Below are 14551 nucleotides of genomic sequence, written 5' to 3'. Positions count from 1 at the left end.
GAGCACAAGGACGGGGAGCATCACAGGGGGAGGGAGAAGCAGGCTTCCCTCTGAGCGGGGAGCCCGACTGCAGGGCTTGATCCCAGGACCCCGGGATAATGATCTGAGCCGAAGGCAGATGCTTGACCCATTGAGCTACCCAGGCGCCCCGCTTCTTCCTTTTAATAATGTTTTCGGGGCACGCGGCTGGCTCAGTCCGTAAAGGAGGCCACACTTGACCTTAGGGTCGTAAGTTCGAGCCCCACTTTGGGTGCAGCGATTACTGAAACACAGTCTTTATAAAAACGCCAACGTTTAAAACACTTTCACGACCTGGACGGCGCCCGTCACGCGGCAGGCAGGGAGGGGCTGCCCCGACCCTCCCGGCAGCGAACACTTTACAACCCGAACCGCCAACGGGCTTGGGCGGGGCCTGCCCTTCGCTACAGCTGGGTGCCCTTCCTCCGCGTCCGGGTTTCCCGAGCTCCCTGCCAGGCTGCGACGTCATCACGTTGAGACGCAGATGCCTCTGGCGGCGGCGCCTCACGCAGTGTCTGACGTCATGCCGTAGAGCTTAGCAACAGCGCAGGCTCCCGGCGGAGTCCGTTATGGCCGCTGCTGCCTTGAGGAGGATGAGGGGAGCCGTGCGAGCGAAACTGCGGCCCTCGCCGGGCCTCCAGGCGTCCGGGGTGCTGGCGCGGCCGCTGGTCCTGGCGCTCCTGCTCGCGTCCGCCACCACGTCCAGGGGTAAAGGGCGCGCGGCGGCAGCGCGGGCGCGGGCGCGGGCGCGGGCGGGGAGACGGGCCCGGCCAGGGCGCGGGCGCTTCCGAGTGTCCGGCGCAGATGGCGGCGTCCGGAGACGGCAGCGTCTCTCGGGGCGAGGTGGGCGAGCAGGCTGTCGGGAGGAGTCTCCGGCGGGCCCGGAGCGCGGCGGGGGGATGCGGCCATCCAGGGAGCCGGAAGCGGCGAGCGCGGGTGGGCGTGGAGGGGGGGCGGTGGCGTGGGCCCGGGACTCGAGCGCGTTGCCGCGGGAGTGGCGGTGGGGGTCTGCGAGGTTGCTCGCAGGGGCGAGTCGCGAGGGGGCCGAGGGAGCAAGTGCTGCCGGGACGGCGCAGTCAGGTGTGGTGTCGGGGCGGGGCGGGGGGGCAGCGTAGGGGGAGAGGCGCCGGGGAGGGGAGTGTGGGCGCTCTCCCGCGCGGGGCAGCGGTGAGGACCTGGGGGGCGGGCGCCGACCCCGCCCGGCTGCTGCCGCATTTCGGGGAGCAGGAGCCCGACGGGGGACAGGACACTGCAGACGCGGTTCTCCGTGCCCTGCCTTAGCCGGACGAGGCTGCTTCGTTTTAATAGGGTCGTTAGGATTTGATTAGTTAATTAAAATTCTCTTATTTACTTTTTTGTTGTTATTTATTGATGCGTGGTTGGCATGTGACACGTGAGATTCGGAGGTACAACCTCATGATTTGACATTTGTAGACACTAGGAACGTACCGGCACGATAGTTGTAGTTACCACTCATCACCATACGGAATTAAAAATGATCTTTTCTCGTAATGAGAGTAAATGTTAAGATTTTCTATCTAAGCAACTTTCAAATATGCATTACTATATTCTCGACGATGGCCACCCCGGCTCTATATGTTGCATCCTTGCGAGTTACTTATTTTGTAACAGGAAGTTTGTACCTTTTGATACTCCTCTCCCAGCTCACCAGCCTCCAACACGCTCTTTGGCAGCCATCAGTCTAGTCTCTTCTCTGGGAGTTTGGCTTGTTTGCTTGTTTGTTTCGTTTTGATTTTTTTTTTTTTTTAAGATTTTATTTATTTGAGAGAGAGAATGAGCACGAGGAGGGGCAGAGGGAGAAGCAGACTCCCCACTGAGCAGGGAGCACCAGTGTGGGGCTCTATCCTGGGACCCCAGGATCATGACCTGAGCAGAAGGCAGATACTTAACTGACTGAGCCACCCGGGGAACCCATTGTTTTGATTTTTTTTATTCCACATATAAGTGAGGTCATACGGTGTTTGTCTTTTTCTGTCTGACTTATTTTGCTTAGCATAATGCTTCAAGGTCATGTCATGTGATGTCACAAATGCCATATTTCTTTTTTTTTAAAGATTTTATTTACTTTTTATTTTTTAAAAAAGATTTTATTTATTCATGAGAGACGCAGAGAGAGGGAGAAGCAGGCTCCACACAGGGAGCCCCATGTGGGACTCGATCCCAGGCCTCCAGGAGCATGCCCCCGGCCGAAGGCAGGCGCCCAACCTCTGAGCCACCCGGGTATCCCCCAGATTTTATTTATTTCTTCATGAGAGACACACAGAGGCAGAGACACAGGCAGAGGGAGAAGCAGGCTCCATGCAGAGAGCCCCATGTGCAGGACTCGGTCCTGGGCTCCGGGATCAGTCCTGAGCCAACCAGGTGTCCTACAAATGCCATATTTCATTTTTGTGTGTGTGTGGCTGAGTAGTATTCCATTGTGTATACATACCACATCTTGATCTGTTCATCCATCCATGGGTATTTAGATTGTTTCCATATCTTGGCTCTTGTAAATAATGCTGCATGATTAAGTATTTCTTTTCTTAGAAATGTTACATTGTGAATGAAGATATTGAAGGCTTTATCAGGAAATAAATATGTAACCTACGGCCTGAGACTTAGGGAGAACAAATCCATTAATAAGAATTTGTAATGATTAAGCAGTATTTTGTTCAGTAGTCCGTTTTTCCTTTAGATCAAGACACAGTCCTGTTTTTCTTCTTATATGTTTTTTGAATTTTCAAATGAAAACCTGTGAATAGGATAGTGTTTTCTTGTTTGCCAACAGGGGCCGGGCTGTCTAGCCATAATTTGTCTACTACAGTGCTGTGGTTACTTCCTTAGGTTTCCTCAGCAGCACTGAGGTTAGGGCAGCCCCCATCCCAGAAGCATTTTAAGTCTGTGGGGGAAGGACTGAGGTTTGTTTTCCCAAGGCCTTTCATCATGAGTAAACATAACGAGGGTTTGTCTGGTTGATGCAGATATTCCTATTCCTAAAGTCCTTACATATCATGATTGTTTTGGTTATTTAATCATTAAAGAAAAAACCTGACAGTTAAACATTTATTTTTCTTACTGGAATGCTTAAGACATACAGTTTGAGGGATATAGCTGGTAACTGTAGTTTCAGAAACAGCTTTTCCCTTGGTTGAAAATTTTGTGAGAAGGGGCAAGCGAGGGGGAAGTGTGGACTCTTAAGGTATCCTCTTGTCCCTTTATTTATTAGAGCCCCATAAATGATTGCTTGATCTATATTGGGACATTTTAGGTAACCTTTTTCTTTATTAAATCTTTCAGTTTAAAATTCTTATTCTCTACTGAAAATAATTTAAAATGTAAACTAACATACATGCTCTTGGAAGCAGCTACACTGCAGTATATACCTTATGGTAGAGTGATTTCAAAGTACTCTTAATAAAAAAGCTTACAGTCTAGATAGGGTGTGTGTGTGTTTTAAAAATCTTATTTATTCATGAGAGACACAGAGGCAGAGATGTAGGCAGAAGGGGAAGCAGACCCCCCCCCCCCCCCCCCCGGAGCCTGATGCGGGACTCGATCCAAGGACCCCAGGATCACAACCTGAGCCAAAGGCAGGTGGCTTCAACCACCGAGTCACCCAGGTGCCCCTAGATAGGATGTGTTGAGTTCCAAACTTCAAGTAAGCATAGAAAGTTACTACATTAGATTTATTTAAACTTTTTCCATATAAGGTTTCTTAAAATTTAAATACTTGGGTGTATTCTTGGCAATCTGTAAGGAATTTAAAGTTTTATATTTTATTTTGACAAAATCTAAAAAAATTAATATAAGCATTATTTTAGATCACTGGATGATCACCTTATGATTAAGTTTTGCCATGCCATTTCAAAAGTACCTACTTTCTATTTTTGCCATCAAACTACTCCCAAATGACCACCTCAATTTAATGTGTAATGTGTTTAATTTTTTTTTTAAAGATTTTAATTATTTATTCATGAGAGACACAGAGAGAGAGGCAGAGACACAGGCAGAGGGGAGAAGCAGCCTGCCTGCAAGAAGCCTGATGTGGGACTCCATCCTGGACCCCAGGATCATGCCCTGAGCCAAAGTCAGGCGCTCAACCACTGAGCCACCCAGGTGTCCCTATTTTGTTTTTGGAGTGGGAAGTAAAAATACATTTCTTTAAACTTTTTATTTTGAAATAATTGTAGATTCTCTTGCTGTTGTAGGATATAATACATATCCTATGTACCCTTTACTCAGTTTCCCCAGTGGTAACATCTTAAGAAACTATAATACAGTATCACAGTCGTGATACTGACTTGGGTACACTAAAAGAGCATTGCCATCACCCTCTTGTGTTGCTCTTGTATAGTTACTCCCACTTCCTTCCTATCCCCCATTCCCTCTTGAAATCATGGCAACCACTTATCTGTTATTTCTTTAATTTTATCATTTGAAGGATGTGATATAAACGGAATCCTATGGTATGTAATTTTTTGGAATTGGCTTTTTTTAACCTAGCATAATTCTGTGGAGGTTAATATAGTTGTTTCATTTGTTCTTTTTTATTGCTGAGTGATTCCATTATTGTACAGATATATTGCACTTTGTTTAACCATTCACCTTTTGAAGGACATCGGGGTTGTTTCCGGGTTTTGGCTATTCTGTGAATGTTCATGTACAGATTTTTTGTGTGATTGTAAGTTTTCATTTCTTTGGGATAAATGGCCAGGGGTGCAATTGCTGGATCATAGGGTAGTTACATATTTAGTTTTTTAAGGAATTGCCAAAGTGTTTTCTGGCATTGCTGTCCTTTTTTTAAAAAAAGATTTTATTTATTTATTCATTCATGAGAGACACACAGAGGGAGAGGCAGAGACACAGGCAGAGAGAGAAGCAGGCTCCATGCAGGAGCCCGACGTGGGACTCGATCCTGGGTCTCCAGGATCATGCCCTGGGCCGAAGGCTGCCCCTGGCATTGTCGTCCTATTTTATGTTACCACCAGCAACACTTAAGTGATCTAGCTTCTCTGCATCTTTGCCAATATTTGGTTTTGTCATTACTTTTTATATTAGTCATTTTGATAGATGTGTAGTGATATCTTTATTGTGGCTTTAATTTGCATTTCCCTGATGCATAATATCTTTTCCTGTGCTTATTTGCCATATATATATGTCTTCAGTGAAATGTACCTTTGTGTCTGTTGCCTGTGTTCTAGTTGGATTGTTAGCTTTTTCATTTTTTGAGTTTTCAGATTTCTTTTTGTATTCTGGATACTAGTCCATTTTTGGGTTGGGGCTTACAAATATTTCTTCCTTTGTATAGCTTATCTTTTCATCCTCACAGGAAAGTCTTTCGTGGAGCAAATTTTTTTCATTTTGATAGAATCAAATTTATAGGGTTTTTTTCCTTTTATGTACTGTGTTTTTTGGTGTCAAGTCTACAAATTTGTGTTTAGTCCTAGATTGCAGATTTTTTTTCCTTTGTCTTTTTCTAAAAGTTTGTATAGTTGTACATTTTACCTTTATTTTTATTTTTTGAAGATTTATTTATTTGAGGGAGGGAGTGCTAGCAAGTGAGCCTGTGCCTGTGCTTACAAAAGCAGGGAGTAGGGGGAGGGGCAGAGGGGGAGGGAGAGGAAGAGGGAGAGGGAGAGAATCCCAAGCGGAATTCATGCTGGGTGAGGAGCACGGGGAGGGCTTGATCTAACTACCCTGAGATCATGACCTGAGTTGAAACCAAGAGTTGGGTGCTTAACCAACTGAGCCACCCAGGCATGCCTACATTTTACATTTAAATTGGTAATCCGGGGGCAGCCCCAGTGGCGCAGCGGTTTAGCGCCGCCTGCAGCCCAGGGCATGATCTTGGAGACCCTGGATCAAGTCCCACGTCAGGCTCTCTGCATGGAGCCTGCTTCTCCCTCTGCCTGTCTCTCTCTCTCTCTCTCTCTCTCTGTCTCTATGAATAAATAAATAATCTTAAAAAAAAAAATAAATAAATAAATTGGTAATCCGGGATCCCTGGGTGGCGCAGTGGTTTAGCGCCTGCCTTTGGCCCAGGGCGCGATCCTGGAGACCCGGGATCGAATCCCACGTCGGGCTCCTGGTGCATGGAGCCTGCTTCTCCCTCTGCCTGTGTCTCTGCCTCTCTCTCTCTCTCTCTCTCTCTCTCTGTGTGTGACTATCATAAAAATAAAAAAATTAAAAAAAATTGGTAATCCATTTTATTTTTATTGTATTTATTTATTATTTTTATCTTTAAAGGAATCTCTACACCCAACATGGGTCTTGAACCTACCATCCCAAGATCAAGAGTCCCATGCTCCTCTGACTGAGCCCTGTGAACCATTTTTAGTTAATTTTTGTATAAGGTGTGAGGCTTAGGTCAAGTTTCATTTGGCTTGTTAATATGGTGGATTGCGTTGATTGATTTTTGAATACTATCAGTTTTGCATCCCTGGAATAACCCTTGTTCATGGAATATCATTCTTTTTATATATGACTTATTTCTATTTGCTAATATTTTGTTAAGAATTTTTGCAGCTATTCACGAAAAATATTAGTCTGCAGTTTTCTTTTTCTGTAGTGTTTTGGTTTTGGTATCAGGGTAATAATACTACCTTCATAAAATGAATTGAACAGTGTTCCCTTCTGTTCTCTGGAAGAGATTCTGTAGAATTGGTGATAGTTCTTTAAACATTTAATTCTCCAGTGAAACCATTTGGGCCTGGAGATTAATTTTTTGGGAGTTTTAAAATTCAAGATTTAATTGCATTAATAGTTATAGCGCTATTGGTATGATGTATTTCATACTGGGTGAGTTATAGTTTGTGTTTTTAAGACTGATCTTAAACTTTTCTCTTTTTAGTTGGCTTTTTATGACATTGCTCTGGCAGGGGAGGAGGGGTTGCTCTACAGTACTGTCAGATAGATGTAGAAATCTAGGGTCTCCATTTGATCTCTGTTGACACCCAAAGGGTGATAGTCTTCTTGTTACTTTCTGGACAAGGGTGGGGGTTCTGTCTCCCCTCATGGTCTGTACTTATATGGTAGTGAGGGTGGCTTTCTTACTACTGGGTGATGATTAAAGTCTTAACTCTCCACTAGGCCTCTTCTGACACCATTACACTGTGGAGAGGAAGAGGCAGTTTGTCACAGCCTGCTGAGGGTGGAAGTCTAGGCTCTCTACTTGGCCTTTGCTTGTGTAGATGCGAGGAGAGCCACAGTGGTGGTTTTTTGTTTTTGTTTTTGTAGATGTTTGCCTGGAGTAGAGCAGTCATTATCTAAAAGTTTTCTTTCTTTCTAGGCTGCCTCTCTCCTGATTTTTTGGTTAGAGAGAGCAGGCTTTTTTTTTTTTTTTTTTTTTTTTGTGGTCCGGGGATGGTTTGTGTACATACTCCCTGATGTTTCCAGGTTGCTGGTTTCTTTAGCTAGAAGTCCAGAATATGTGAGGTAAAAGAAAAATCCAGGGAAGTTCCCACTAGGTTGTTTCTCAGGTCCTGAGGTTTCTAACCACTCTGCCTTATTTTCTCTACCTTTCAGAGTCTTAAGCTATTTTTTATATAATATACAGGGTTAATTGTTTTCCGTGGAGGAATAGGGAAAATTTGTCTACTCCATATTCCTGGAAGCCTAAGTAAGAATTCATTTTGAATGTCAGACATCCAAGAGGAGATGTCAAGTTGCAGTTGGATTTATGAGTCTAGAGTTCTGGTAGTTCATGGAAGTTCCCTTCTTATGGCTTCCTTTTTTCCCAGAGAAGTTAGGAAGTGATGTCATCCATTGAGAATGAGGACAACAGAGAAGGTGTGGAAAGTTTGAGAATAGAGGAGCGTATGAATAGTCTCCTAAGGGAGTAGGAAGGTAAATGGACTAGAAAAATAGAGTATAATTGCCCACAACATTGCATGTGTGCCTGAATTTTTGGCATTTAATTTAAAATAAAATAAAAACAGTGATATGGTCATGTATTTATTTCTAGATCTGTTCAGCTGCTTGGTGCAGATGGGGGAGTAGTCAGAAAATTTGATTTTACTTGGGATGTAGCCTTGCCAAGTGAATGGGACAAGGTGAGAAAGGGGTTAGGGGCCTGGAGGTGTACATAAGGGAGGGTTAATAGCTGACTATAAAACTGAATCTGGATAAAGAGAGAGGACAAGAGTATTGGGCAAGTATGGGATGGTGGCCCACGGAGGACTGAAAAGATGGTAGGATCAGATAATTGTAGGTCCTGAATCCTGAATGAATTAGGATAGATGGTCATGTCAGCAAGTAGGATGCGTGAAATTTAGATCGTGGAAGATTTGTGAGGATACTGACCATGATATGACAAGTTAAGGGGGAGGTCTGGCTCATCAGAAGAGAGGTCAAGGATTTTGAAATCAAAACAGTACTTGAGTAGATTGAACTAGAGTTCATTCTAGAGCCAGGAGCTAAAATAATTGAGAATAGGAACCGTTGACCTGGAGTTCATGGACAAAGATTATAGAGGGTGATAGGTGATGCTAGGAGAATCAAGGCTGGTGCATCTAGGGAGGGGAATGGGATAATGGTCTGAAAGGGCCCCTCGGCCCCCCACCCCCAGTAATTTTCCCCCTTCCAAATTCAGTGGTGCAAGGATGTGGGTAAAAAAACAACTTTTAATTAAAAGGGCTTCAGGGAAAGTGTATCTTTAGGGGAGAGCTAGTTTTCAGTTATAACAAGAAATTGAAGGATAAGAGATTTGCTTATATCTGACTGAATTCCAGAGTGCACAGTGGATAAGTTTCTGGACATAGAGAGAGGTGGCTGGTGTGGACAATTACAGTCATTCCCACTCCTATCAGCTTGTGTCCTTTAAAAATACACGATTATTCTATTTTCGTATATATGCTGCCGAAGTGAGTAATGTACATGATTATTCTAAAAGTCAAGTATAGAAAAACAATTTTTAAAAAAGTCACGATTAGTTAGTTGCTTCTAGGTTTAAAAAGTTATAGTTTAAATCATACTTTCCCCAATTTTGGCAGGAAAGTTAAATCTACCAGAGAAATAGTAATTTGTAAATGCAAATGTAAAAATTCTTTTAAGAAATTCCTGTTAATAGTTTTCTGAATAATGTAGGCATTTGTAGGCCCTGTTTCTTTTCTTCCAATGGAAAGTTTCAAGGAACCAACTGTTGAAAGTATTTAAGACAGTTTTACTAATATTTTTTTTTTACCACTTTGCTAGTTTATTTTTTTCTAAGAGATTCCATTCAGTCCAATTAAAACTAGCTATTTATTTTTCCTATACAAAATAGGTGTCAACTTTCTATACAAAATAGGTGTCAACAAACCACAGTATATTCATGTATTCAAGTATTACATGTTTGAACAAAGAGTAGCCTTTTAGGTTGCTAATTTATGTGCATGTACACATTTGTGAAAGTCCAGGAATGATTTGGTTTAACTTACCCCTATAAAATATTTTAATTTGATAGACTTTAAAATAGTATCTGTATATTTTTAGATCTCATATGACAATCACTTTTTTTTTTTTTTTTTACAAGATTTATTTATTTTTAGAGAGTGTAGGGGAAGGGACAGAAGGAGAGAGAGAGAGAGAGAGAGTTTTAAGTGGACTCTGCTAAGTCCAAGCCCAACACAGGACTTAGATCTCATGACCCTGAGATCATGACTGGAGCTGAAACCAAGACTTAGACACTTAACTGTGCCACCCAGGTTCCCCAGACAGTTCCTTTTTTAACAAATATAATGGATGCTCTTGAAGTTTTTTTTTTTTTTTTTTTAACAGATACTATATTAGATTGTTAATTAGAAACACTTAAATTTCATCAGGGATTCTTCTGAACTTTTGGTGTATAGAGTTATTTCTGTAAATACTTTACTGTAGTAAACCATACTGAGTGGGTAGGAGCATAAGGAAATAAGAACTTGTATGTGTTTGGTGTCATTCCCATACCTGGATTGCCTTTCCCAAGCTTTAAAATAGTCTAGTTCAAAAAAAAAAAAAAAAAAAAATCTACTTCACACTTAGTTTTCAATTTCCATTTCTTCCCCTTTAGGAGTTTTCACTTTCTTCTACCTAAGAATACTTAAAAAGAAAACTGGCAGAGGAGGCCTTCTGGTTCTGGCATCACTTAGAAATGCTGCCTGCAGCTTGCTTATAGCGTCTCTTAAATTTGTTGTATATTTTGAAAATATTTAGGTTTGCATTCTATGTCTAGTTTTTATTTTTTATTTTTATTTTTTGTATATTTTTTAATTGGAGTTCGATTTGCCAACATATAGCATAACACCCAGTGCTCATCCTGTCAAGTGCCCCCTCAGTGCCCGTCACCCAGTCACCCCAACCTCCTGCCCACCTCCCCTTCCACTACCCCTTGTCCATTTCCCAGAGTTAGGAGTCTCTCATGTTCTGTCACCCTCTCTGATATTTCCCACTCATTTTCTCTCCTTTTCCTTTTATTCCCTTTCTATATCTAGTTTGTGGCCTACTTGAGCTAGGATCAGCCACCAATCTCTGTTCTGGGGATGGTGTGCAGTCTGGACAGGTGTTACTCTGAAGTCCAGCCTCTATGTGAAATGAAAACAGAGGGGATGGATGAGAGCTTTGTGTGAATTTCACCATTGTTACCTAAAGTTATCCCTCTCTGTTCTTTCCTTTTTCTTTTGGTGACAGGCTATGTAATGTAGTAGGTCTTTCATTTCTTTCTGGCTAAAGAGTTATTACCTGATGAATAATTGACTAAGAAGAAATGTAACGGATTGCTGGCTATTGAGGCATATTAACAAATAACAAAAGAGAGAGGAATTTACCAAAGAGAAATGCTTAGTGAAAATTTTAGGTAAATATGCTTCTGGCTTGGTGGAGATAAAGTTGGAGATTTCAGTTTAATGTTCTTTATTCACTATTTTAGCTCTTCCACAAACCAATTTGTCGAGCCACACTGTACTCCAGCCAGATGTTTCTGCTCCAAGTACGAGTGCTGTAACACATGAAAACCAAACCAAACTTTCTGTCTTCCAAATCCGCACCACTCTCCAACCCACAGCTAGTACAGAGAAAAGTGGAGGAGCATCTGTGGCCCCTCATCCCTCACCTACTACTTCTCTGTCTCAAGAGGAAACAGGTAACAATGAAGATCCCAGCATAGAGGAAGAGGATCTTCTCACGCTCAATAGTTCTCCGTCCACTGCCAAAGACACTCTGGACAATGGAGACTATGGAGAACCAGACTATGACTGGACCACCAGCCCCAGAGACGATGAGTCCAGTGAGGCCCTGGAAGAAAACAGGAACTACATGGAAATTGAACAGTCAGTGAGGTCTTTTAAGAGCCCATCCTCAAATATTGAAGAGGAAGATAGCCATTTCTTTTTTCATCTTATTATTTTTGCTTTTTGTATTGCTGTTGTTTACATTACATATCACAACAAAAGGAAGGTATGTTTGGTCTTTTCAGCCCCTCTAATTATCCTTTCTTATCTGTTCCATTTCTTACTAATGTTTTTGATGATTCAGAATTTTGTTCTTTTTTAGCCAAGTGTAAATTGATGGTAAAATATCAAGATGTCTGATCAATTTGTAAATCTGTGGTGTATTTCAACAAATTACAGACAATGCTTTATCTTGTGTGCTTCTAAAAAAACGTTGAAAGGTTTTTTAATTAGCGAAACCAAAGCCTGGTGTTTTTTTTCTTTTTAATAAATTTATTTTTTATTGGTGTTCAATTTGTCAACATACAGAATAACACCCAGTGCTCATCCAGTCAAGTGCCCACCTCAGTGCCCGCCACCCAGTCACCCCCACCCCCCACCCACCTCCCCTTCCACCACCCCTAGTTCGTTTCCCAGAGTTAGGAGTCTTTCATGTTCTGTCTCCCTTTCTGATATTTCCTACCCATTTCTTCTCCCTTACCCTCTATTCCCTTTCCCTATTATTTACATTCCCCAAATGAATGAGACCATATAATGTTTGTCCTTCTCCGATTGACTTATTTCACTCAGCATAATACCCTCCAGTTCCATCCACGTCAAAGCAAATGGTGGGTATTTGTCACTTCTAATAGCTGAGTAATATTCCATTGTATACATAAACCACATCTTCTTTATCCATTCATCTTTCAATGGACACCGAGGCTCTTCCACAGTTTGGCTGTTGTGGACATTGCTGCTATAAACATTGGGGTGCAGGTGTTCCGGCGTTTCATTGCATCTGTATCTTTGGGGAGCCTGATGGTTTTTAAAAAACAGGTTGTATGTCTTAAGTTAGCATTGCTACTTCAGTGGCAATATTTGTGGAAAAAGATTAATTGCTTATATATACTTTTAATTAATTAAGCTTTGAATTTAATGATCTTTTAATAACTTTTTTCCTGGTTGTAAAATACATATTTATTTTGAATATATAAATACATATTTATTTAGAATGCCAGTGATATTCTATCCCAGTTTTGAATGTTGGGCCATCTCTGTTATAACTACCTAAGGGACTCCTTGGTTCCCCTGTGATCTACTAACTCATTTCTGCAGATGGAACCCAGAATCAATCTTCAGCAAGCATTCTGCATTAAATTTTGAGAAGCACTGTTTTACTTTTTTTACAAAATGGAAAATAAAGCCCTTCTGTTGTTGTTATTTTGCTTTCTGAATTTGGGGGCCTAGGACAGAGATAATACACTTATTATAATTGTTATACTTTTAGCATATCCCCACTTTCTTTTTTGCATATCTAATTTATTTATTTATTTGTTTGTTTATTTATTTTTTCCAGATTTTCCTTCTGGTTCAAAGCAGGAAATGGCGTGATGGTCTTTGTTCCAAAACAGTGGAATATCATCGTCTAGACCAGAATGTTAATGAGGCAATGCCTTCTCTGAAGATTACCAATGATTATATTTTTTAAAGCACTGTGATTTGAGTTTGCTTATTATGTAATTTTATTTGCTTGACTTTTTTATATAATATTGTGCAGATGTTTGCCATAGGCAGTTGGTACTTAGAGAGATGGGTCTCTCTTTATTTTGCCTTGGTGCTTTGGAAATGAAATGTCACAAACAAGGAGTATATAATTTTTTATCTACACTTTTAGAGGTAAATTTAATCAGGTGTCCAGAATGTGGAGCTAAGCATTATCTGTTAGTTTTGTTTTAGATTTCTTTATTACTTCTTTTGGAAGTATTAGTAATACTGGTTTTAAAAGATCCCAACCTTGTAACTAAATCCTAACATATCTGGTACTGTTGGCTCAGATTCTCTTTCTGCCATCCAAGTACTATTTTTTAAGCATACATTCTGTGCTCCCAAACTATAATCTACAAGGATGTGTGTAATAGTGCTTGGCATATAAGTAACATTTTTTCTTCCAGGAAAATTGCTTTGGATATTTTTGGATAATTTAACTTAAAAATAACTTAAGATAATGATATTGCTCAATCTGACCACAATTTTAGGCAAAACATTAATAAATGTCTCTAGAAATCCTGGCAGTAGAGAGACTCTGCAGTTTGCAGTGGACGTGGATAAAATGTTATAGAGATACTGTATTTTGGCTTAAATTACTGAATTAAATTTAGAGGTAGAAATTGTGGCAAAATATTAAATACAAATTCAGTTGCTTTTAGTTAGCAATTGATTGTAGCACGGGTTCCTCCAAGCTTTCAAGCAAGGAGCAGAGTTTAAAATTATATCAGATTTGTTCATTTTGTTTATTACTTTATAGTAAGTTTGAATAAACCTTAGGGGCCATTATCACTTAAGTAATACTTTATCTAGGCTTTTCAAAATTATACCTCAATGAAGTTGTTTGTATACATAAAGGATATATGTGTACACTGACTTTTTCTCCCCATGTACTTGTTTTATTTTCTTCTGTTTTGTTTTTCACAGCAACTGGAAATTATTTAATGTATTTCATTTTAGCCTGTCTTTATATAATAAAGAGTTGATCAGTTTGTAAATATGTGATTTAAACCATGGTTGACTTACAAATGTCACTGCAATTTTTTAGAAAACATAATCCCTAATATATGTTAAACACCTACTCAGAAAGCCCAGGTGAGCCAGTGAGCATGTGCTTTGTGTAAAGATGGAAGAAGTAGGGCAATCCATCATTTCTTTCAGGTGGACAATTTACTGTCCTAATAAGGAAGGGAGCACAATGGAAATACACCTGAACTGTTTTATTGCAGTAATTTTTCATATCTGAAATTGTATTATTTAATATTTTGAATAAGATTTTAAAAATAAATGGCAAAGATATAAATCTATGATTTTATAAGTATGTTTCATTTTAATGATGGCATGAGTCTTTCATTTGGGTGGTGACAGAGAGGTCGTGCTTTGGGAACAAGATAAACTGACTAGCTTGCTTTTGTTCCTTTTGGCAGTAGTACTCTGCCTCTACGAATCCTCTTAGATTTCTAAATCCTATGTGAGGTCCAGTTTTCTGCTAGGTACTGAAGTTTAATGAAAACTCTTGCAAAGTAAGTTTGCGAAGAAAAGTAAAGGAGCTACATCAGTGTATGCTTTCTAGTATTCTGGCCTCCCTTTTGTGCCCCTGTTGA

At 40.8% G+C, this 14551-nt stretch overlaps 1 protein-coding gene across 1 annotated transcript; it reads left to right on the top strand.

The window, feature by feature from the left end:
* The first annotated feature begins 531 nt into the window (after positions 1-531).
* On the top strand, positions 532-14254 carry C11H5orf15 (chromosome 11 C5orf15 homolog). The gene is made up of 3 exons (XM_038552157.1): positions 532-726; positions 10904-11430; positions 12760-14254. The coding sequence occupies exons 1-3, from the start codon at positions 588-590 to the stop codon at positions 12889-12891; spliced, it is 798 nt and encodes a 265-aa protein (XP_038408085.1). The 5' UTR covers positions 532-587; the 3' UTR covers positions 12892-14254.
* The last annotated feature ends 297 nt before the right edge of the window (positions 14255-14551 follow it).

Source organism: Canis lupus, chromosome 11, assembly GCF_011100685.1.
Source record: "Canis lupus familiaris isolate Mischka breed German Shepherd chromosome 11, alternate assembly UU_Cfam_GSD_1.0, whole genome shotgun sequence".
NCBI classification, from domain to species: domain Eukaryota; kingdom Metazoa; phylum Chordata; class Mammalia; order Carnivora; family Canidae; genus Canis; species Canis lupus.
The sequence above is the reverse complement of the archived record's forward strand: the minus strand, read 5'-3'. Positions and strand labels throughout refer to the sequence as shown.